The following is a 26,287-nucleotide window of genomic DNA, read 5'->3' as shown; positions in this document are numbered from 1 at the left end:
GCATTTGATGCTTAGCCATCACTATGCCATATCGAGGACCCAACGATGCATAATCATTGTGCATCTTGACGGAACGGCCTGTACAGATGATAGACGCATTTATGTGTCTATTTTGATCTCTTTTATGTATTTTATTAGTACCCATTTGTTCTCATTATGGTGTTTTTATGTTTGTTTAGGTGTTTTTGGAGAAAATACCCTTGTATGGAAAGAGTTGCTCAAAAAATGATGATTTACACCCCGGAGAAAAGTACTAAAGGCACCCCAGAAATGTCCCGGAAACGTCCCAGAGGAAACCAGAAAAATTACTATTTCAACCCAAGAATTAATATTTCAGCCCAAATTACTAAGGGGACACCAAGATAGGATAGGGGGACACCCCTCTTCTTCATTTGAATATCGATTTTGGCGGGAAAAATGTTCACAGCACAGGAGAATTTTCGATCGAAGAAATGAAGTAGTGGTAGGTCGATTCAATGGCTAAATTTTGGTATAGAGATGTGATATAGGTTGAGGAACACAGTATGGGTGACGAAATCGGTCAATTTTGGCTAAAATTCCTGGTTCGATTCACCAAACCAAAACAGAGCAACACGCACTGTAAGCAAGCTCAAGTGTGTTTTTGCTGTGCATGGAGTGATTTGGAGGTGCGCGAAAACTTCTGAGGCATGAAAAAACTAATTTGGAGCGTTTTGGGAGCGAGTTAACGTGTGGAAATTCTATAAATGGTAAGTATTCTCATTTTTGGGCAGCAAAAAATAATCGAATTAAAGAGAAAATATACGCAATCAATGGTCGGATTTCTTGCTCCAAAACACTATAAATACAAGTATCGGTCATTGGGAAGAGGCTGTCGAGAGTTGGAAGTGAATAGAGGCGTAAAATCGAAGAACCAGGCGCTGAAGGAAGAAGTTGTTCTGCTGGTGCTGCTGAAGAACACGAAGAACATCAACCCACGCGCAACAGTCGCAGAATACTGTCGTTGTTCTACAACACTTCGCTATACGGCAGTCTTATTTCTTCTGTGTCGTTGTTTCTGGACGCCTCCTGTGGGTCGCAAAATCCTGTTTTATAACATTTACTTATCTTTCTCTTCATTGTAAACACTTGTGAGCATCAATGAAATATTTTGAGAGTTTTTACAACATGATGAGCGGCTAAAATTCCCTCGTAATCAAGGCAATGGAGGAAGCTATTCACGCAACATAAATGGGTAACTATTTCATTTAATTATATAATTCACCTAATCGCTGCTTTTGCAGAGTTTTAAATTATTTGAATGATTGTCTTAATTATTTGTTATTCAGTTTGATAGGTTATACTTGGTTAAATCTCTTGATAATCTATGCTTAAAGTTTACAAATAAAATTTGAGAATATGTATGATTGATAGTGAATTAAAGATAAAAGAAGACTTATGAATAGAATAGAGTTTTGAAATATTTATCAATCAATTTTGCGTAATAGTGGAATCTAGTGTCTTGGTTACCTCTCGCACCCATTGTTAATATTTTTGTATATATATTTTTAAATATAAAAATCCATTACCTTCACAAGTTCGAGTTTGAACGATACCCCTTACCACTACAACTACAACCCACATTAAATCTTTAATCAACAGACAAGGCCATTACTATTATTGCTCAGCCACGGCTTTGCAAACGACTTTGGCTTATCTTGCTGTCCCTTAGGATATTTACTATGGTCTGTGCTTGATCCCTTTAGAGTAGGGAAGGTTACGTAGGCATCCGCAATGAGTTGCAGCATTTCCGGTCCAGCACGTTGTCCCCTCATATCATCTAAGTTCGGTAGCTCAACGCAAGAGATGATTGTGGACAAGATTGATGAGGCTTAGTTGCATGCCAGAAAGTAGATGCTCATACTTCCTATCAAGATACAAGAGTCGGTAAGCGGAGTAAGGAAATGGCAACAGGCTTAGAGCGGTCTATGCCTAAGTCCATGGCATATGCCCTATATATGCCTGGTCAGGACTTGGGAGTTGACGGTTGCTCAGATAGATAGAAAATTGAGTCATGAAAGTCCTACGGTGAGGCAAAGCCAGTGATGCATGCAAAATGCATTGCCGTTGGCCTTATGGCCTTACACCCTTTTGCAGATAAGGGTAAGTCTGGAACGGTGTGAAAGCTAAGTTAGTTGCATCATGCTCCACGAACATGATTGCAACGGAAAATGAACGTGCATTTGCCTATCTTTGAGGCTCGTATCTTAGCTTCATCATGGCGCATCAGGGAAGTTACGGCCTGCGGGGCATCGCGCCAAAGGCGTAATTTTCCGGTCTGTCACAGTTGGTATCAGAGCAAGTTCCGAGAAAACTCTAGGGATTGTGCGGAGTGGACTTGTCCACGAGTATTGTACTTAATGGAAACTTAAATTAGGAGAGTGGGCCAACTTTTTCGCGAAAACGAGTTTTTAACTGCTATGCCAGTTACTTTGCGAATCGAGTTGAGCTTGTTTAATTGCTGTGAGTTTGCCTGGCCTAAGTGGCACCCCAATTACGAGTGAAAATCCGAAAGATTGTCTGGGACGGTGGGTAAACAATGGGACTGATCATCCCCACACGTTGGCACTGGCCAAGGGTGTGTGTTGTCAGGCCCGGCTAGCATCCCACTTACGAGTGGCAAACTAGATGACCGTCAGGGACGGTGAACAACTGGAAACTGCTTTGCATAGTACCGTGTTAAAATTTTGTCATTTCGATGACACCTTTCAACTTATGAACCTTAGGGATTCATGGGTGGTAGTATGGGATACCATTTAGGATACCTGGTCGACATATCCTCTTGGCACTGGCCAATTGCGATTCTTGGTATTATTGTGGGAACTTTTGGATCCCTTGGCAGGCGGTATGGGACGGTTTCTCAGAAGGTCTAAATTGTTGTTTACGATAACTTGAAGAAACCCGTGATTTCTGAGCATCTATTATGGGAATTTTTCTCATGAAATCCAAACCGAAGAGTTTGTTCACAATAGTTTTTGTTTTGAATTTCGGGGAAGAAATTCTTTAACGTGGTGAATAGTGTAACACCCAGTGTTTTTAGCACGACGCATGCTAAAAGACACGCCATGTCCCAAGATGAAGCTTCATACAAAGCTTCCGTTGGTTGGTAATAGGCAGATTGGATTAAGGCCAATACCACGCCAAAGTAGCGCATTATGTTTGGCATTTGTCTAAGGGACAAATCTCGCATCAAATGATGAATTAGGCCAGTTGGGTAGGTGTCCTCGAGATTGCAGCGTAATCATTGTGCATTATGAAAGCTATTGGCCTAGAGCCAATGCTGCACAATCATTATGCATCAGTCCAGAGAGGGCTGGCCCAACGAATATCACGCAATCATTGTGCGAGAGCCAGAATCAGTGTTGCACAATCATTGTGCAATACGGCAGAAGCCAGTGGCGTGCAATCATTGTACGCAATCATTGCGATGAATAGTGAAGCAGGCATGTCATTTTGGTCCCCTTTCCATACTTTTAGAAATTCCATTAAGACAAAACATATATAGGGAGGGGTACTCGGTTGAAGGTGCATATGCGGACTATGCACCAAGTAAGCTTCATAGCTTGGCCGGAAGAGTATAAATGATGCTTAAGGATCATTATAGTTACTTAGAATTACGAAGAGGGAATTGATTCTTAGGCATCAATATGCCATATCGAGGACCCGATGATGCATAATCAATGTGCATCTTGACGGAACGGCCTATACGGACCAGGTCATTACCATTATTGCTCAGCCACTGCTTTGCAAACGAGTTTGGCTTAAGTTTCTGTCCCTTCGGTGATGAACTACGATCTGTGCTTGGTCCCTTTAGAGTAGGGAAGGGTACGTAGGCAGCCGCAATGAGTTGCAGCATTGCCGGTCCAGCACGTTGGCCCCTTATATCATCTAAGTTTGGTATCTAGACGCAAGAGATGATTGTGGCCAAGCTTCAAGAGGCTTAGTTGCATGCCAGAAAGTGGATGCTCATACTTCCAATCAAGCTACAAGAGTCGGTAAGCGGAGTAAGGAAATGGAAATAGGCTTAGAGCGGTCTATGCCTAAGTCCCAGGCATATGCCATATGCCTGGAAAGGACTCAGGAGTTGAAGGTTTCTCATCTAGATAGGAAATTCATTGATGAAATTCCTACGGTGAGGCAAATCCAGTGATGCATGCAAAATGCATTGGCGTTGGCCTTACATCCTTACACCCTTTTGCGGACAAGGGTAAGTCTGGATCGGTGTGGAAGCTAAGTTAATTGCATCATACTCCACGAGCATGCTTGCAAGGGAAAATGGACGTGCATTTTCCTATCTTATAGGCCCGGATCGTAGCTTCATCATGGCGCATCGGGGAAGTTACGTCCTGCGGGGCATCGCACCAAAGACGTAATTTTCCGGTCCGTCACAGTTGATATCAGAGCAAGTTCCGTGAAAAGCCAAGGGAATTTGCGAAGTGGACTTGTCCACGAGTATTTTCCTTAATGGAAACTTAAAGTTGGAGAGTAGAAACTTAAGCGTGAAAAGTTGTTTGTAACTGCTATGCCAGTTACTTTGCAAATCGAGTTGATCTTGTTTAAGTACTGTGAGTTCGCCTGTCCTAAGTGGCACCCCACTTACGAGTGGATATCCGGAAGACCGTCTGGGTCGGTGGATAGACAATGAGACTGATCATCCCCACTTGTGGGTACTGGCCAAGGGTGTGCGTTGTCAGGCCCGACTAGCATTCCACTTACGAGTGGCAACCTAGATGACCGTCAGGGATGGTAGACAATCGGAAAATGTTCCACACAGTACTGTATGAAAATCTTGTCATTTCGATGACACCTTTCAACTTGTGAACCTTAGGGAATAATGGGTGGTAGTATGGGATGCCATCTAGGATACCTGGTCGAGATATCCGCTTGGCACTGGACAATTGCGATTCTTGGTATTATTGTGGGAACTTTTGGATTCCTTGGAAGGAGGTATGGGACGGTTGCTCAGAAGGTCTAAATTGTTGTTCACGATAACTTGAATAAACCCATGATTTCTGAGAATTTAGTATGGGACTTTTCTCAGGAAATCCAAACCGAAGAGTTTGTCCACAATAGTTTTTGTTTTGAATTTCGGTGACGAAATTATTTAAGGGGTGAAAAATGTAACACCCAGTGTTTTTAGGACGGCGCATGCTAAAAGACGTGCCATGTCCCGAGATGAATCTTCATACAAAGCTTTCATTGCTTGGTAAGAGGCAGATTGGCTTAAGGCCAATACCACGCCAGAGTAGCGCATTATGTTTGGCATTTGGCTAAGGTCCAAATCTCGCATCAAATGATGCATTAGGCCAGTTGGGTAGGTGGCCTCGAGATTTCAGCGTAATCACTGCGCATTATGAAAGATATTGGCTTAGAGCAGATGCTGCACAATCCTTGTGCATCAGGCCAGAGAGGGCTGGCCAAACGAATGTCGCGCACTCATTGTGCGAGAGCTAGAACCAGTGTTGCACAATCATTGTGCAATACGGCAGAAGCCAGTGGCGTGCAATCATTGCACGCAATCATTGCGATGAATAGTGAAGCAGGCATGTCATTTTGGTCCCTTTTCCATACTTGTAGAAATTCCATTAAGACAAGACATATATAGGGAGGGGTACTAGGTTGAATGTGCATATGCGGACTATGCACCAAGTAAGCTTCATAGCTTAGCCGGAAGAGTATAAATGATGTCTAAGGCTCATTATAGTTGCGTAGCCTTATGAAGAGGGAATTTGATGGTTAGGCATCACTTTTCCATATCGAGGACCCGATGATGCATAATCATTGTGCATCTTTACAAACGAGTTTGGCTTAAGTTGGTGTCCCTTCGGTGATGAACTACGGTCTGTACTTGATCCCTTTAGAGTAGGGAAAGGTACATATGCAGCCGCAATGAGTTGCAGCATTGCCGGTCAAGCACGTTGGCCCCTCATATCATCTAAGTTCGGTAGCTCGACGCAAGAGATGAGTTTAGCAAAGATTGATGAGTCTTAGTTGCATGTGATGAGTGCCAAATATTGTATATATTTATCCCTTTTTGTTGGCATTTAACTCATCTTTTGTGCATTAATTCTACATTTTATCCCATATTCTGTATTTTCATTGTTTTCAAGAATAAATATTTTTCTTAATTAATTTTGCATTTTTAGGTAATAAATAAAGTCTGGATGACTTGCGGAGCGGAAAAGAGCTGAAGAGTGATGAAAAGCCGGAAGAAATTACGCGAGGAAGCCGCAAAGAATGGAGCACAAGACCAAAAAGTTAGGAATGGGCTCAAGAAGGAAGAATTGTTCTTAAAGAAGATATGGGCTTGGCATACCCAAGGCCCAAAACCCTTACCCAAACCCATTTTCTATAACCAAAACCGCCTCCATCTTCAGCCGTCGGATTGGATCCATCTCATCATCCGATGGTCGCTCCTTCATCGCGCATCAAAATCTGAAGCTCCTGCAAAACACCATAGTGCCTAAATTCCAAGCCTTCAGATTAGATTGTAGTTGAATCCAACGATCGCTTCTTTGCCTGCGCATCAAACCCAGATACTTCCGCTTAACACTACAACACCTAACTCCATCTGGCGCCGTTAATTTCGTTGTATATCTGCATCCAACGGTCGCTGCCAGCATCTTCACTTTTATCCGTTAGATCAATCTTCATCTCCACACCCCACGGCTCAGCGTCGCAGATCATCAAACTCGATACGCCCGATTAACACCATAGTACCAGAAACATATAACCCAAACAAACTACCCCTTCTTCTTTCTTCCATCGAGCTCTCCTTCACCACCATACCCTGTTTGCAGAACCACCACCACCTACTCTGCCGTACCAGTTCCATCGCCACCTCCTTCTCCATCAACAACTCCCCACAACAACCACAATCCTTCATATCCCTCAATACCCCCATCACCTATTAATCTATTTCAACAACTCCACCATCCTCATCACTGTTAGGGTTGGATTTGGTGAATTAGGTTGATAGATGAAGCAATTGGCGCGTGGGAATGGAGCAGGTGAACAAGGAAAATAATGGGTCGACGATTGAAGTGTCAAATCACATGTTTGGTGAGTAAAATTCGAAACCCTAATTTCAACTGTCCAAATTAGGTTTTTGGGGATTTTTATAGAAAACCCTAATTTCTGTTAGGGAAAGCCTGGAGACGAATAGAGAGAAACATGGGTTCAAATTGTACTATCAAATTAGGTAGAATCAAATACCTAATTTCTGTGTTGTTTGATTTTGGGATTTGGGTGAAGAACCCTAATTTTGTATTTTGGGGAAATGGGGTCTGTGGGTATAAATTGGGACTGTGGGTGTGATGTAAAGACTCATGTTGGAATAGCCGGCGTCCAGGACTTTCAAGTTCTGTTAATGTTCAATTTTAGTTCAATTTTAGTTCAATTTTCAATTTCAGTTCAATTTCATTTCTGTTAATGTGTGTGAAGTCAATTTTAGTTTTATGCTGTGATGTTTAGTTTCTTCAATTCTCCTAGTGTATAATCCTGTTAGTGTTAATCTTAATGTTAATGCATGTTTAATTCCTGTTATGTTTTGATGTGTTATGCCCTGTTTAGCTTATACCCCTGTTTTGTCTAATGTTTAGGTTTAATTCCATGTTAGTTCACTGTAAATGTTTAATGTTAGGTTTAATTCACTGTTAGATAGTGGAATGCTAGGTTAGAGCTTTGAAGCATTGTTTTGATTGAGCAATGGGAGAAATTAGTGCTCATAGCAAGCTAATTCTCTTTCCATTCTATTTGTATGCTTAGGATGCATTGTTTTGATTGAGCAATGGGAGAAATTAGTGCTCATAGCAAGCTAATTCACTTTCCATTCCATTTGTATGCTTAACTCTCTTGCATTGTCATCACTGTTAGCTTCACCATCTCCCCTGCCCTTGGCTTAGGCCTTGGTTCATTTGCATTGTTCTCTGCTTGTTTCCTTCATTGTCTTCATTGTCTTTGCTTCACTGCCTTTGCTTCATTGTCTTCATTGTCATTCACTGCCTTGTTGTGCTGCTGCTACTTCTTCTCTTGTTGCCTCCCTTCCACTGCTGTGCAGTACTGCTGCTGCTGCTGCCTTCTTTGCCTTGTGCTGCTGCTGCTTTCTTTGCCTTGTGCTGCTGCTGCTTCCTCTCCAAAGCCCAGCTCATAGTTCACTTTCCAAGCTAAGGCCTGTCACTGTCAAGCCCAAATCCAAAAGCCAACTGAGCCCAAGCTCAGTTCATTTCATTGTTAAAAACAAACCCATTAGACCCAATTTACTCAAAGGATAATTTAGAGCCCAATAGCAATTTAGAGCCCAAATAGCTAAAACACTACAAAACACACCCAGTCTCTGTGGATCGACCCGTACTTGCACGAGCTACAACTGACGACCGTGCACTTGCGGTATTACTGTAGGCCCGCGTTTCTTCGCTTCATTTTTATACACTCCTCCGGGCATACCAAGTTTTTGGCGCCGCTGCCGGGGATTGGTGCTGTGTTTTTCTTGTTGTTTTATTAGTTATTTTTGCATTTCACTGCATAGCATTTGCATCTGCATCTGCTTCACTTCATTTGCTGTTGGACCTGCTGTTCTGAACCTGTTTTTTTTCTCTGCTGGGACGCCACCAAGGAAAAGAACCAAAGCCCAACTGGGTTTTTGCAACAATATCAGAGCAGCTGGGCTGTGCTTAAAAGGTAACCCATTTAAGAGAACCCGAATTGTGGGCTTCCAATTTTTTAATTGTGGGCTTGTAATACTAAAGCCGATTTTTGGGCTTCTCTTATTTTCTGTTGGGTTTGTAATAATTTATTTGTGGGCTTGTTTGTTTAATTTGTGGGCTTGTTTAAATTCTTTCATTGGACTTGTATTTTGGACTCTGGGTTTAAACCCAGCTGAGCTTGTAACCGATTGTGGGCTTGTTTCCACTCAAGAGTGGACCTCGAAACCAAAGTTTTAAAACAAACGTCGGTCCTTAACCAACTGGGCCAAATTAAACTTTCAAAATTAAAACTTAGTGTTTCGTGGGCCGCAGCCTTCCATTCCATTAGAGGACAAACAGTGGGCTTGCTCCCATTCAAAAACCAAATTTTATTTTCTTTAAAAAAAAAAAACCCAAAATTTTCTCTTGCTCCCATTTTAAACCAAATTTTTTCTTCTTTATCCCATCTTAAACCAAAAGTTTTATTTTTCTCCCATTTCAAAACCAAATTTTCAAATGTCTCCCACCAAAACCAAATTTTTCCCAAAAATCCAAACCCTTTAAAAAACCAAATTCTGAGCTTTGTACATTCTTTACTTAGCTTTTGAGCCAATCATGTCTGGATTTTGGTCTGCTCCTGGGGATGGAAATAAAACTCTTAGAGAACTTGCTTTTGGGCATGTGCCACGTTATGAACCTTCCACGGACCATGATGTCAATAGTCATAGGAATTATTATGGACATTTTCAAAGTCTCGAGCCGCAATACATGAACCCTAATGACTATTCATACATGCATCATTCATCGCAACGTGAAAATGAACATTTTGCTAGTGCCTCACTCACACAATCATCACTTATGGATCAAATAGAAGCTCGAATCACAGCTTTAGAAATGCAATCACATGAGGAATCTGTCACATCTAATTTTCTTAGGCAACCTGAAATCTATGCATGTCCCGCATGTGGTAGTTTAGACCACCCTGTTGAGAATTGTCATATTTTGCATAATTTTAGGCAATGTAGAGAAAATCCATGGTATGAAATGCCCATAAATTATGAGAATGGTAGTCATTGGGACCATAATCAATCCTTTGAGGGTTGCGATCAATATTTTGTAAACCCTAATGACCATGCACACATGTACCATTCACCACAATTTGAACATGAAGAATTTTGTACTCCCATGAATTTAGACTCCACCACAGAAGCTTTAAGACTCTGCAAGCAAGACTATGATAGATCTACATCACGAATTCATGCACATTTAGATCAGATTTTGCTTCACCGACAAAAGGAGGAAATTCATGAGGAAATGTATGTTGTCCCTAATGAAGTGTCTAGTCCCATTCATGTAAATAATGTTGAATATGAACCCAATTTAGAGGAACATGAATCGACTAATGACACCACCACTGTTAATGAGGACCAATATGCATGCTACCATGATGATGATTATGATGATTATGATGATATGTTAGAAGAACATGAAAATATTGTGGAACCTGTTGGTTCAAAAACATATGGCTTCTCGCCCTCGACCTTCATGAATGTTGTTCTTTCTAATACTCATTGTAATTCATATGATTTTGATATTGACATGGGATTCGTACAATTATTCTGTGAAGATGAGCATGGCATAGGAATAGTTGAATCTTCTGTAGACACTAATATGCATGAAAATATATTTGATGTGTCTGATTCTCTACCTAGGTCACATTGTGATATTTCTCCTGATTTGCCGATGCATGAGAATAAATTTGTTGATGATGTTGATGATTCTGAGTGTGAACTTGCTAAACTGATTGATGATTGTGAGCATGATGTGACATGTGTAGATGATTTAGGAGATTTTGATTTGATTAATAATGACGCACCTATTCTCCTACATGAGTCACAATCTGTTGGCCTTCCACCCAACCTAGATTTGGTTCGTACCAATATTGTAAAACCAATTTTTCCGAGAATGCCCAAACTAGGTTTGGAACTGTGTGCTTCCCAAGTCCTCTTGGACTATTTTGCTTCTAAGTATAATACATTTGAGGAACCACAGTTGGAATTAGCATGTTTGCCCGTCCCTAGCACAGTTCACTTTGAGCTAGACCTTGTACATGATGAACCCCCGAAACTGCGCGATTTTGTTTTCAAAATTATATCTTCTGTAAAATCCAGGTTTGGGGGTAGCTCATTTTGTTTCACAGCTTCACTTGCATGCCTACCATATTATTATTGTGTGAAGCTGTTGAAACCTTTACACTTTGTCTTTTGGGTTGATCCTCAACTCTTTAGATTGTTAGTGTATGGTGAATTTTTGTATATAATCCAGTAGATAAAATTTCTTAAAAACCCTTTTGTTCCTTTTGTATATATTTTGCTAATCCAATATGATCTCGGCTGAAATATGTTGGATTTTTGCCTTGAATAACGGAGTTTTAATTCTGCTTTCGCCGAAATCGGGTATTCTCTCTCCTTTTACTCTACTCAGCATGTCCCTTTCCATATGTTGCATTTTAAGTCTTTCCATATTTTGAAACATTGAGGACAATGTTTAGTTTAGGTTTGGGGGTATAGAGTAGATACCATGATAATTTGCCATAATTGAAATCAAACTCCATCTTTTTGAAAAAAAAAAAATTGAAAAATTCCAAAAAAATTGAAAAATCAAAATTCAAAAAAATTAAAAAATTGAAAAAAAAAACAAACATAAAAATGGAGCTCATTTACCTTGAAATGTTGACTCTTGTGCAAATATGTAATTATTAGGAGTCTTAGTCTAGATATTTAGGCACCCTGATTCTAGCACAATTCACATTGTGATAAGAAATTTGCACGCGCACGATCTACCAATACATGTATGGCCTCGATCTTCAAGGTGTTTGATAGGAAGTTACGATTGCCAATCACTTTAGAATACTGAACGAAACTTGACTAGCTTGTTCTTTGGTTGGTTGGGATAGAAGGTGGAGGTTACATTAAGAAAGACAACCATCGAATTTAACTGGGTGCATCAAAAAGGGCTACCTCTTGCAAAGTGTCATGTAATCTTTTGTTTCTTTTTGTTATGTATCAAAAGTGTTTCCTTGTTCTAAAAAAAAAAAAAAAAAAAAAAAAACGATGTATAATTCAAAAAAAAAAGAAAAAAAAATCAGAAAAATACAAAAAATCAAGTATTTTCAATTCCATCATCTCTTGTTCCAAAAATAAAAGAGTAGTCAATGTAAATAAGAGTCATGTAAAGTCATTTTGTTGTTTTTTGTAATAAGCAAGGAGGGTGTATGCCATTGATGTACAACGCGAGTAATTGTGAAATACCTCCAACTCATTCACAATTCTCGTAAAGTCCGGACAGCTAGCTATTTCGACCTTGGTTCTTAGCCTGAGAAACTATCTCTTGGTGATTAGTAGTCATAACTTCAGATCTTTCTTTACACATGTGTAGATACACTTTACACTCTTATCACATGTCTTTTTTTGTTATCAGTGCTAGGATTGTGCCTTTGATAGCTAGATTGACATCTCCATTTTGCTGTGAGCTTAAACTGTTTTGCACATGTCACATTTGATGGAATCTGAGCTTATATTTTGACCTAGAACTTTGTAGGTACGTTCTAAGCAAACCTTCACGAGACTTCAACTCGTCCACTAGGGACACTTAGTGGTTTAAAAGGCTTAGTGCATACGCTAAATGCATTCGAGAGACCAGCGACAGTGGTATAGTTAGGATTTCCTTAGTTTTGTTTTACTTGAGGACAAGTAAAATTCAGGTTTGGGGGTATTTGATGAGTGCCAAATATTGTATATATTTATCCCTTTTTGTTGGCATTTAACTCATCTTTTGTGCATTAATTCTACATTTTATCCCATATTCTGTATTTTCATTGTTTTCAAGAATAAATATTTTTCTTACTTAATTTTGCATTTTTAGGTAATAAATAAAGTCTGGATGACTTGCGGAGCGGAAAAGAGCTGAAGAGTGGAAAAGCCGGAAGAAATTACGCGGAAGCCGCAAAGAATGGAGCACAAGACCAAAAAGTTAGGAATGGGCTCAAGAAGGAAGAATTGTTCTTAAAGAAGATATGGGCTTGGCATACCCAAGGCCCAAAACCCTTACCCAAACCCATTTTCTATAACCAAAACCGCCTCCATCTTCAGCCGTCGGATTGGATCCATCTCATCATCCGATGGTCGCTCCTTCATCGCGCATCAAAATCTGAAGCTCCTGCAAAACACCATAGTGCCTAAATTCCAAGCCTTCAGATTAGATTGTAGTTGAATCCAACGATCGCTTCTTTGCCTGCGCATCAAACCCAGATACTTCCGCTTAACACTACAACACCTAACTCTCATCTGGCGCCGTTAATTTCGTTGTATATCTGCATCCAACGGTCGCTGCCAGCATCTTCACTTTTATCCGTTAGATCAATCTTCATCTCCACACCCCACGGCTAAGCATTGCAAGACATCGAAATCTGATGAGCCCGCCTCACACTAGAACAACCAAACCCTATACTACCCAACCAAACAGACCTTCTCCCAAAACCATCGACTTCACCTCCCCCATCCCTCTCTGCAACTTCACCACCTTCTTCAACAGAACCGTACCACCACCTTCTTCACCTCCACTGCCACCACCACACACCTCCCCCATCATCACCCCTATCTTTCTCCATCATTCCCCCCTTGTTCTAACCTTCTATTATATAGTTTTCTTCCCTAATTTCTCTCTAAAAACCTAGGGAAGAAATCAATAAAATAGGACGAGTTGGAAAGATGCAATTGAAGCATGGGATGGAGCAGGTGAACAAGGAAAATAATGGGTCGACGATTGAAGTGTCAAATCACATGTTTGGTGAGTAAAATTCGAAACCCTAATTTCAACTGTCCAAATTAGGTTTTTGGGGATTTTTATAGAAAACCCTAATTTCTGTTAGGGAAAGCCTGGAGACGAATAGAGAGAAACATGGGTTCAAATTGTACTATCAAATTAGGTAGAATCAAATACCTAATTTCTGTGTTGTTTGATTTTGGGATTTGGGTGAAGAACCCTAATTTTGTATTTTGGGGAAATGGGGTATGTGGGTATAAATTGGGACTGTGGGTGTGATGTAAAGACTCATGTTGGAATAGCCGGCGTCCAGGACTTTCAAGTTCTGTTAATGTTCAATTTTAGTTCAATTTTCAATTTCAGTTCAATTTCATTTCTGTTAATGTGTGTGAAGTCAATTTTAGTTTTATGCTGTGATGTTTAGTTTCTTCAATTCTCCTAGTGTATAATCCTGTTAGTGTTAATCTTAATGTTAATGCATGTTTAATTCCTGTTATGTTTTGATGTGTTATGCCCTGTTTAGCTTATACCCCTGTTTTGTCTAATGTTTAGGTTTAATTCCATGTTAGTTCACTGTAAATGTTTAATGTTAGGTTTAATTCACTGTTAGATAGTGGAATGCTAGGTTAGAGCTTTGAAGCATTGTTTTGATTGAGCAATGGGAGAAATTAGTGCTCATAGCAAGCTAATTCTCTTTCCATTCTATTTGTATGCTTAGGATGCATTGTTTTGATTGAGCAATGGGAGAAATTAGTTCTCATAGCAAGCTAATTCTCTTTCCATTCCATTTGTATGCTTAACTCTCTTGCATTGTCATCACTGTTAGCTTCACCATCTCCCCTGCCCTTGGCTTAGGCCTTGGTTCATTTGCATTGTTCTCTGCTTGTTTCCTTCATTGTCTTCATTGTCTTTGCTTCACTGCCTTTGCTTCATTGTCTTCATTATCATTCACTGCCTTGTTGTGCTGCTGCTACTTCTTCTCTTGTTGCCTCCCTTCCACTGCTGTGCAGTACTGCTGCTGCTGCTGCCTTCTTTGCCTTGTGCTGCTGCTGCTTTCTTTGCCTTGTGCTGCTGCTGCTTCCTCTCCAAAGCCCAGCTCACAGTTCACTTTCCAAGCTAAGGCCTGTCACTGTCAAGCCCAAATCCAAAAGCCAACTGAGCCCAAGCTCAGTTCATTTCATTGTTAAAAACAAACCCATTGGACCCAATTTACTCAAAGGATAATTTAGAGCCCAATAGCAATTTAGAGCCCAAATAGCTAAAACACTACAAAACACACCCAGTCTCTGTGGATCGACCCGTACTTCCACGAGCTACAACTGACGACCGTGCACTTGCGGTATTACTGTAGGCCCGCGTTTCTTCGCTTCATTTTTATACACTCCTCCGGGCCCACCAGCATGCCAGAAAGTGGATGCTCATACTGCCTATCAAGCTACAAGATTCGGTAAGCGGAGTAAGAAAATTGCAATAGGCTTAGAGCGATCTATGCCTAAGTCCAAGGCGTATTCCCTGTGCATGTACATGACTCAGGAGTTGATGGTTTCTCGGCTAGATAGGAAATTCAGGGATGAAATTCCTATGGTGAGGCAAAGCCAGTGATACATGCAAAATGCATTGTCTTTGGCCTTATGGCCTTACACCCTTTTGCGGACAAGGGTAAGTCTGGAACGATGTGGAAGCTATGTTAGGTGCAGCATGCTCCACGAGCGTGCTTGCAAGATAAAATGGACGTGCGTTTTCCTATATTTGAGGCCCGGATCGTAGCTTCATCATGGCGCATCGGGGAAGTTACGGCCTGCGGGGTATCGCGCCAAAGGCGTAATTTTTATGTCCGTCACAGTTAGTATCAGAGTAAGTTCCGAGAAAACTCTAGGGACTGTGCGGAGTGGACTTGTCCACGAGTATTTTACTTAATGGTAACTTAAAGTTAGAGAGTATGCCAACTTTTGCGCAAAGAGGAGTTTGTAACTGCTATGTCAGTTCCTTTGCGAATCGAGTTGAGCTTGTTTAAGTACTGTGAGTTTTCCTGTCCTCAGTGGCACCCCACTTACGAGTGGATATCCGAAAGACCATCTGGGACAGTGGGTAGACAATAGGACTGATTATCCCTACACGTTGGCACTGGCCAAGGGTGTGCGTTGTCAGGCCCGACTAGCATTCCACTTACGAGTGGCAACCTGGATGACCGTCAGGGATGGTGGACAACTGGAAAATGCTACACACAGTAATGTTTTAAAATATTGTCATTTCGATGACACCTTTCAACTTGTGAACCTTAGGGATTCCTGGGTGGTAGTATGGGATTCCATATAGGATACCTGGTCGAGATATCCGCTTGGCACTGGACAATTGCTATTCTCTGTATTATTGTGGGAACTTTTGGATTCCTTGGCAGGAGGTATGAGACGGTTGCTCAGAAGGTATAAATTGTTGTTCACGATAACTTGAATAAACCCATGATTTTTGAGCATCTAGTATGGGACTTTTCTCATGAAATCCAAACCGAAGAGTTTGTTTTAAATTTCGGTGACGAAATTATTTTAAGGGGTGAATAATGTAACACCTAGTGTTTTTAGTACGGCGCATGCTAAAAGACGTGCCATGGCCCGAGATGAAGCTTCATACAAAGCTTTCGTTGCTTGGTAAGAGGCAGATTGGCTTAAGGCCAATACCACGCCAGAGTAGCGCATTATGTTTGGCATTTGGCTAAGGTCCAAATCTCGCATCAAATGATGCATTAGGCCAGTTGGGTAGGTGGCCTCGAGATTTCAGCGTAATCACTGCGCATTATGAAAGATATTGGCTTAGAGCAGATGCTGCACAATCCTTGTGCATCAGGCCAGAGAGGGCTGGCCAAACGAATGTCGCGCACTCATTGTGCGAGAGCTAGAACCAGTGTTGCACAATCATTGTGCAATACGGCAGAAGCCAGTGGCGTGCAATCATTGCACGCAATCATTGCGATGAATAGTGAAGCAGGCATGTCATTTTGGTCCCCTTTCCATACTTGTAGAAATTCCATTAAGACAACACATATATAGGGAGGGGTACTAGGTTGAAGGTGCATATGCGGACTATGCACCAAGTAAGCTTCATGGATTATCCGGAAGAGTATAAATGATGTCTAAGGCTCATTATAGTTGCGTATCCTTAGGAAGAGGGAATTTGATGGTTAGGCATGACTTTTCCATATCGAGGACCCGATGATGCATAATCATTGTGCATCTTGATGGAACAGCCTATATAGACCAGGCCATTACAATTATTGCTCAGCCACGGATTCGCAAACGAGTTTGGCTTAAGTTGGTGTCCCTTAGGTGATGAACTACGGTCTGTGCTTGATCCCTTTAGAGTAGGGAAGGGTACATATGCATCCGCAATGAGTTGCAGCATTGCCGGTCCAGCACGTTGGCCCCTCATATCATCTAAGTTCGGTAGCTCGACGCAAGAGATGATTTTGGCCAAGCTTGATGAGGCTTAGTTGCATGCCAGAAAGTGGATGCTCATACTCCCTATCAAGCTACAAGATTCGGTAAGCGGAGTTAGAAAATGACAATAGGCTTAGAGCGATCTATGCCAAATTCCAAGGCATATGTCATATGCATGTACATGACTCAGGAGTTGACGGTTGCTCGGCTAGATAGGAAATTCAAGGATGAAATTCCTACGGTGAGGCAAAGCCAGTGATACATGCAAAACGCATTGTCTTTGGCCTTATGTCCTTACACCCTTTTGCGGACAAGGGTAAGTCTGGAACGGTGTGGAAGCTAAGTTAGGTGCATCATGCTCCACGAGCGTGCTTTCAAGGGAAAATGGACGTGAATTTTCCTATATTTGAGGCCCGGATCGTAGCTTCATCATGGCGCATCGGGGAAGTTACGACCTGCGGGGTATCGCGCCAAAGGCATAATTTTTCTGTCCGTCACAGTTAGTATCAGAGCAAGTTCCGAGAAAACTCTAGGGACTGCGCGGAGTGGACTTGTCCACGAGTATTTTCCTTAATGGTAACTTAAAGTTAGAGAGTATGCCAACTTTTGCGCAAAAAGGAGTTTGTAACTGCTATGTCAGTTCCTTTGCGAATCGAGTTGAGCTTGTTTAAGTACTGTGAGTTTGCCTGGCCTCAGTGGCACCCCACTTACGAGTGGATATCCGAAAGACCGTCTGGGACAGTGGGTAGACAATAGGACTGATTATCCTCACACGTTGGCACTGGCCAAGGGTGTGCGTTGTCAGGCCCGGCTAGCATTCCACTTACGAGTGGAAACCTCGATGACCGTCAGGGATGGTGAACAACTGGAAAATGTTACATACAGTACTGTGTTAAAATCCTATCATTTCGATGACACCTTTCAACTTTTGAACCTTAGGTATTCCTGGGTGGTAGTATGGGATGCCATCTAGGATACATGGTCGAGATATCCGCTTGGCACTGGACAATTGCTATTCTCTGTATTATTGTGGGAAATTTTGGATTCCTTGGCAGGAGGTATGGGACGGTTGCTCAGAAGGTCTAAATTGTTGTTCACGATAACTTGAATAAACCCATGATTTCTGAGCATCTAGTATGGGACTTTTCTCATGAAATCCAAATCGAAGAGTTTGTCCACAATAGTTTTTGTTTTAAATTTCGGTGACGAAATTATTTTAAGGGGTGAATTATATAACACCCAGTGTTTTTAGCACGGCGCATGTTAAAAGACGTGCCATGGCCCGAGATGAAGCTTCATACAAAGCTTTCATTGCTTGGTAAGAGGAAGATTGGCTTAAGGCCAATACCACGCCAGAGTAGCGCATTATGTTTGGCATTTGGCTAAGGTCCAAATCTCGCATCAAATGATGCATTAGGCCAGTTGGGTAGGTGGCCTCGAGATTGCAGCGTAATCATTGCGCATTATGAAATCTATTGGCCTAGAGCCAATGCTGCACAATCATTATGCATCAGTCCAGAGAGGCCTGGCCCAATGAATGTCACGCAATCATTGTGCGAGAGCTAGAACCAGTGTTGCACAATCATTGTGCAATACGGCAGAAGCTAGTGGCGTGCAATCATTGCATGCAATCATTGCACGCAATAGTGAAGCAGGCATGTCATTTTGGTCCCCTTTCCATACTTGTAGAAATTCCATTAAACCAACACATATATATAGGGAGGGGTACTAGGTTGAAGGTGCATATGCGGACTATGCACCAAGTAAGCTTCATAGCTTATCCAGAAGAGTATAAATGATGTCTAAGGCTCATTATAGTTGCATAGCCATACGAAGAGGGAATTTGATGGTTAGGCATCACTTTTCCATATCGAGTACCCGATGATGCATAATCATTGTGCATCTTGACGGAACAGCCTATGTAGACCAGGCCATTACAATTATTGCTCATCCACGGCTTTGCAAACGAGTTTGGCTTAAGTTGGTGTCCCTTCGGTGATGAACTACGGCCTGTGATTGATACCTTTAGAGTAGGGAAAGGTACATATGCAGCCGCAATGAGTTGCAGCATTGCCGGTCCAGCACGTTGGCCCCTCATATCATCTAAGTTCGGTAGCTCGACGCAAGAGATGATTTTGGCCAAGCTTGATGAGGCTTAGTTGCATGCCATAAAGTGGATGCTCATACTCCCTATCAAGCTACAAGATTCGGTAAGCGGAGTAAGAAAATGGCAATAGGCATAGAGCGATCTATGTCTAAGTCCAAGACATATGCCGTATGCATGTACATGACTCAGGAGTTGACGGTTGCTCGGCTAGATAATAAATTCAGGGATGAAATTCCTACGGTGAGGCAAAGCCAGTGATACATGCAAAATGCATTGTCTTTGGCCTTATGGACTTACACCCTTTTACGGACAAGGGTAAGTCTGGAACGGTGTGGAAGCTAAGTTAGGTGCATCATGCTCCACGAGCGTGCTTGCAAGGAAAAATGGACGTGCATTTTCCTATATTTGAGGCCCGGATCGTAGCTTCATCATGGCGCATCGGGAAAGTTACGGCCTGTGGGGTATCGCGCCAAAGGTGTAATTTTTCGGTCCGTCACAGTTAGTATCAGAGCAAGTTCCGAGAAAACTCTAGGGACTGTGCGGAGTGGACTTGTCCACGAGTATTTTCCTTAATGGTAACTCAAAGTTAGAGAGTATGCCAACTTTTGCGCAAAAAGGAGTTTGTAACTGCTATGTCAGTTCCTTTGCGAATCGACTTGAGCTTGTTTATGTACTGTGAGTTTTCCTGGCCTCGTGGCACCGCACTTACGAGTGGATATCCGAAAGACCGTCTGGGACAGTGGGTAGACAATAGGACTCATTATCCCCACACGTTGGCACTGGCCAAGGGTGTGCGTTGTCAGGCCCGGCTAGCATTCCACTTACGAGTGGCAACCTGGATGACCGTCAGGGATGGTGGACAACTGGAAAATGTTACACACAGTACTGTGTTAAAATCTTGTCATTTCGATGACACCTTTCAACTTGTGAACCTTAGGGATTCCTGGGTGGTAGTATGGGATGCCATCTAGGATACCTGGTCGAGATATCCGCTTGGCACTGGACAATTGCTATTCTTGGTATTATTGTGGGAACTTTTGGATTCCTTGGAAGGAGGTATGGGACGGTTGATCAGAAGGTCTAAATTGTTGGTCACGATAACTTGAATAAACCCATGATTTCTGAGCATCTAGTATGTGACTTTTCTCAGGAAATCCAAACCGAAGAGTTTGTCCATAATAGTTTTTGTTTTGAATTTCGGCGACGAAATTATTTTAAGGGGTGAATAATGTAACACCCAGTGTTTTTAGCACGGCGCATGCTAAAAGACGTGCCATGGACCGAGATGAAGCTTCATACAAAGCTTTCGTTGCTTGGTAAGAGGCAGATTGGCTTAAGGCCAATACCACGCTAGAGTAGCGCATTATGTTTGACATTTGGCTAAGGTCCAAATCTCGCATCAAATGATGCATTAGGCCAGTTGGGTAGGAGGCCTCGAGATTGCAGCGTAATCATTGCGCATTATGAAAGCTATTGGCCTAGAGCCAATGCTTCACAATCATTGTGCATCACGCCAGAGAGGGCTGGCCCAACGAATGTCGCACAATCATTGTGCGAGAGCTAGAACCAGTGTTGCACAATCATTGTGCAATACGGCAGAAGCCAGTGGCGTGCAATCATTGCGATAAATAGTGAAGCAGGCATGTCATTTTGGTCACCTTTCCGTACTTGTAGAAATTCCATTAAGACAAGACATATATAGGGAGGGGTACTAGGTTGAAGGTGCATATGCGGACTATGCATCAAGTAAGCTTCATATCTTATCCGGAAGAGTATAAATGATGTCTAAGGTTCATTATAGTTGCGTAGCCTTAGGAAGAGGGAATTTGATGCTTAGGCATCACTATGCCATATCGAGGACCCGATGATGCATAATCATTGTGCATCTTGACGGAACGACCTATACGGACCAGGCCATTACCATTATTGCTCAGCCACGGCTTTGCAAACGAGTTTGGCTTAAGTTGTTGTCCCTTTGGTGATGAACTACGGTCTGTGCTTGATCCCTTTAGAGTAGGGAAGGGTACGTAGGCTTCCACAATGAGTTACAACATTGCCGGTCCAGCACGTTGGTCCCTCATATCATCTAAATTTGGTAGCTCGACGCAGGAGATGATTGTGGCCAAACTTGATGAGGCTTAGTTGCATGCCAGAAAGTGGATGTTCATACTTCCTACCAAGCTAAAAGAGTCGGTAAACGGAGTAAGGAAATGGAAATAGGCTTAGAGCTTTCTATGCCTAAGTCCAAGGTATATTCCCTATGCCTGGACAAGACTCGGGAGTTGACGGTTTCTCAGCTAGATAGGAAATTCAGTGATGAAATTCCTACGGTGAGGCAAAGCCAGTGATGCATGCAAAATGCAATGGCGGTGGCCTTATGGCCTTACACCCTTTTGTGGACAAGGGTAAGTCTGGAACGGTATGGAAGCTAAGTTAGCTGCATCATGCTCCACAAGCATGCTTGCAAGGGAAAATGAACGTGCATTTGCCTATTTTTGAGGCCCATATCGTAGCTTCATCATGGCACATCGGGAAAGTTACGGCCTGCGGGGCATCGCGCCAAAGACGTAATTTTCCGATCTGTCGCAGTATTAATCCTGCTTGCATTGCATCATATTTTAAACCCTTAAAATTTTAATTCCTGATTTTCCCTCATCATCATCTTCAGATAATCTTTGCACCATCTCATCTTTTGATAGTAACCTTTTATCGGCTGACCAATATGGCTCTAATTTGGAAAAAGAATTTTCACCTGAAGGATCATATCTCCCAATTCCATTCCCATCTCTCACCCCTTAAAAGGGAGACACAAGTACTTTTGAGCAAGGAATAGAAAGACCCATCTCAGCAACATCTCAAAAAAACACAGAAGCATTAGGACATTTGCATCCAGCAAAATGGGCTAAGGAACTGAGTGTCTCGAATTTCTGCACTGAAGGGGATTGCAAGAATCTTTTTGACTACCTAAATGGGAGATCATATCCAATGGGAGATCATCTCCAATGACTACCTAAATGGGAGATCATCTCAAATCTCTTGGAAAAATCAAGTTATCATGGAAGAGGTTGAGCAAGAAATTAGTTTTTGTTCATCTTTTTTTTGGGTTTTTCTACATACTTAGACAAGCAAACAATGTGGGATCCATTAGAAAAAAAAATCCAAAACTTTTAGCGATTTTCGTAACTGGGTGAAAGACCCAACGCCTTGTATTGTTCAAGCTCTATAAGTACATAAATCAAATATCATGAAAACTTCTGCCTTTCTAACATTCGATGGCTCTACTCGGTCTTTTGTAAGAGTTACTAACTCCCCTAGTTAGCTATTTAATAAATTTCTAACTTAGAAATTTTTTTTTTAAAAGAATAAATAATAATATGATCAGAAAATCCAATAACAAGTGTCATACTACTTTGCAGTACAACGGGGATACAATGTTTGAGTTTGTACTTCACAAAAATGTGAACCGATTGGACTGAAAACACAGTACAGTTAAACCTCTATAATTTAAAAGCCTTGGGACCACTAAATTTTATTAATTTAAAGAGATATTAAATTATCGATAAATTAATAATTTATTATTTTAAATATAAATTAATAATATATTAATTTAGAGAATATTTCCTATTGATAATGTCAATAAATTGAATTTGACTCATTAATTTGAACGATTTGGAATTTCAAGTGGCTAAAAAAAAGTAGATATTCATTCATTGGAATATAATTTGTTGCAATATAATAGTGCAACTCCGGGTCTTACGAGTGCATTATGAACTATAAGGGATGAAATACAATTAGATTTGAACTTCAAAAAGAACAAGAAACTATTGATTCATAATTTCTTAAAGTTTGATATGTATAAAAAACTTTTCAATTTTCTTATTAGTACTATAGGCCCAAGAAAGGACTACGAAATTTTATTATTTTAGCGAGTATTAATCTACAAAGGTTGTACTGTATACCGTATTTACACCATATCTTGGGCTTACTAATGGCGTTTAGTTTTAGCCCACGACCAAAACCCAATAAAGAATTTCGGCTCTCAAAAGTCAAAAAAGAGAGGAACTTATTCAGTGAGTTTAGTTATCTCCTTCTACTACTTTTGCACCAAAAAAAAAAAAAGAAAATCTCCTGATACTACTTGGATGACAGAATCATCATTCTTGCTTGTTGTCTCCCGATTGATTGAAAAAACAAACATAATATTCATCTCGAATAAATGAACAGAGCATATATTACAACATTGCACAAGCTAATTCGTATTCTCATTCGTTTTCTGATTACTATACTGCTTGCTAAAGATAGCGACCAACATTATAACCAAAGCGTAAATTCACACAATAAAAACATAGAGCGCGTGAGAAACAAACTTCTCATACTCAGAGTTCCATTAGAGCATAACAGGGACGCGCATAAATTCACAAAACACACTGTTTTTGATAGAATATACTTTATAAATTAACACGCTGTTTTAACAGACGAAACAAGAGACAACATGATCTTAGACAACCAAGATCAATAATAGAAATCCACACACTATTCTCGATCCCAACCAGTTATTTATTCTCAATCCACCATCGTTCTTCACTTGTGGAATTGATCCCGCAGCACTAGTGCCAGTCTTTGGAGTTTCTGTAACAGAAAATCAGAATATGGTACAACATTAAAGTAAAAGAGATTTCAACATTCCACCAAATACTGCACCAATATGTTTTCATGGCCCCTAAAACAGCTTTATAAAAACATGGTCAGCCGGGGAACGATACCAAATACTCCGGTTCGACATTAGCAATTCTTTTGTAGTTTGTTTTGCATTTTATGTTGCATAAAATTTTGAAGGGCTTGTCCAAATCAACAATAATAAATATAATGCCACAAATTACTAAAGATAGGGAAATTACCCTTGGATACTGGTGCACTGCTAGCAGTAGTTGTAGTACCATTACCATTTGACTTGCTATCAAAATCTTGGAACATTTTCGTATCAGTTGAATTAGGAGGCAAATGTAATAGTGCTGCATTCATCATCATATATAGCCCAAATTAAAAACCACAATAATGAGTACATATATGTATGTAGACAACAATATTAAGCTAATAAAAATATGCTTCAAAGAAAAAACATTACAAATTTAAAATCTCAGGAAAGTAACTTACCGGGGCACTCAGAAATCTTAGAATTGGTTTTACAAATAGAAGGAAGTCCTAAAGCAAGAGTGGTGTTAAATTTGAGACCAAGAGAAGGATCATTCCTGTCTTTAATAAGTACACACAGACATTTCAGGCTAGTCTTAATAACTTGTTTAAGACCATTACAACAATCTGGTGTTGGAGATTTTCCTGTACCACCGACATAAGATAAACATGTTGATATCCCAATTAGTTGTGTGGCACACTCTTCTTTATCTTTTTCAACATCTGATTTCACAAAACCCACACTCAAAACCATCAAAAACATGCATTTTAACAACACTATCCCAGTTGCCATTGAAACTAAATGATGCTAGAGAAACTAGATAATAGCTAGAGGATCTAAAGACTATAGAAAGACATAGAGAGATATAGTACAGAGATCTAAAGAAATATACAGAGACTAGATATTAGCACAGTTACAAGTCTTGTTGGTGAGTTTCTTAATGAGGTGATCCTTTGCTTTTAATGGCTGTATGAAGAATGGGGTCTCTAGCTAAGAGAAAAGGCTGTAGTGTAGAGTGTTCAAACGTTCTATCCCTTTCAAACGGTTGAGAGACTACATATGTAAAGGTGTTAATTAAGAACCCAGAGGGGAAAAATGTGACTATCTGCCATATGGTAAAAAATTTGAAAATTTTGACGCAAGAGGCGGATGATATGCCGACGACAAAAAAAAAATTAAAAAGAAAAAAAATTGTACAATGCCTTGGGAGGCAGATCATTTGCCGTCTAGGGAAGAAAATGCAACCAAACAGAAGATGACCAACCGTTTTCACTTATTTCTCTGTCTGCCGTATGGCCTTCCCTTCCGTGCACTTGTTCGAATGAACGAGTGTTTTGGTTGAGTTTTGAGGGAAAGATGTCTTCCCTCGATCCCCAATGCCATGTCACACAAATTGGTACTATTTACTTTTTTTTTTTTTTGAAAACGCTTTGGTACTATTTTCTAGACTCTTCTATTTCCATCCTCATGCGGGTAAAGGGATGATAAATTATACGGCAAACAGCTGGACGTCTATAAGAAAAATTGAACCGCTTGGCAAACTGTTTGCCGCGCACGAGAATTATTTCAAATCTGATTTAGACAAAATGCCCTAGAAGGTAAACTTTTTCTCGTCTATGTTAGACTGTCAGTAGTCCCTTGGGTTTTCGATCGATCTCAACAGTCAACCCCATAATCGTTCCTCTAAAGAGTAGGCTGGTCGGAGTGTTGGACTAGTGGAGTTCTTTACTCTTCTATTGATCTGGTAAAAATTGGTGTTAATTGTTATCATGGGTTTCTCCAAGGTCTGATTCGAGCAGGATATAGACCTTGGTTGTTCTCTATTGGGAAACCAAGAACCTTTCATCCTTTAATTTCTCTCCCTTTCTCTTTTTTCTCTTTTTTTTTTCGTTGTTTCAACTTTACATTTTCTTCATTTATTTTCTGGCCGGGTACCCACCCCAACTATCACGGTGTTGCCGCGTTAGTTTCGTACTGTCTGGGCTCTCAATATTCGTGATTCATTCCTCTTTGTACCATATAGTGGCACGTTCTACATGCTATGTGTATAAATGAGTTGCAGGTGGGAAATCTACCTTGGAAAAGAAATTCATGTGTTTTCCTACCAAGTCTTAACTGTGGCGTTCGTACGAAAACTTCATAACTTCTCTTCCAAAATTGCCGACAAAAACTCCGGTTAATTATTCAGATCACAGTGTCGTTGCAAATGGACTTCTTCATTTGAGGGGCACTAGAGGAAAGCCGTTATTAGCCGATGAAAAGACGTAGGTATGTATTTCTTTGTTTAAGTTGGTAGTGTTATTTCGGTGCATGTGCCCAAAAACAAATCCAAATGAAAATTCAAAGTCTTTTCCAGTAGCAAGTACATGGTCGATCAGAGAATATCTCCTAAGAGTAGAATATAGGTTTTATGCCGGCCTGTCCGAGCCTCGCACAACTTGCACTACGACAAGCAAGAATGCTTGACGTTACCCGCGTCGCGGTTGTTTTAGTTTTTGGACCAGATGGAAAGTAGTCACCGATATACTTG

At 40.9% G+C, this 26,287-nt stretch overlaps 1 protein-coding gene across 1 annotated transcript; it reads right to left on the bottom strand.

The window, feature by feature from the left end:
- Positions 1-23,294: 23,294 nt before the first annotated feature.
- On the bottom strand, positions 23,295-24,767 carry LOC113300540 (protein YLS3-like). The gene is made up of 3 exons (XM_026549749.1): positions 24,219-24,767; positions 23,963-24,076; positions 23,295-23,693 (listed from the first exon to the last, which is right to left on the bottom strand). The coding sequence occupies exons 1-3, from the start codon at positions 24,547-24,549 to the stop codon at positions 23,563-23,565; spliced, it is 576 nt and encodes a 191-aa protein (XP_026405534.1). The 5' UTR covers positions 24,550-24,767; the 3' UTR covers positions 23,295-23,562.
- Positions 24,768-26,287: the final 1,520 nt, after the last annotated feature.

This window comes from Papaver somniferum, chromosome 7 (genome assembly GCF_003573695.1).
Source record: "Papaver somniferum cultivar HN1 chromosome 7, ASM357369v1, whole genome shotgun sequence".
NCBI lineage: Eukaryota > Viridiplantae > Streptophyta > Magnoliopsida > Ranunculales > Papaveraceae > Papaver > Papaver somniferum.
Note: the sequence above shows the minus strand (reverse complement) of the source record. Positions and strands in the feature narration are given on the sequence as shown.

Coding starts and splice junctions, on each gene's coding strand:
- LOC113300540 (XM_026549749.1), bottom strand. CDS start 24,549: ATGGCAACTGGGATAGTGTTGTTAAAATGCATGTTTTTGATGGTTTTG. Junction 24,077..24,218: donor TAAGATTTCTGAGTGCCCCG/GTAAGTTACTTT, acceptor TGATGAATGCAG/CACTATTACATTTGCCTCCT. Junction 23,694..23,962: donor CAGTGCACCAGTATCCAAGG/GTAATTTCCCTA, acceptor TTTCTGTTACAG/AAACTCCAAAGACTGGCACT.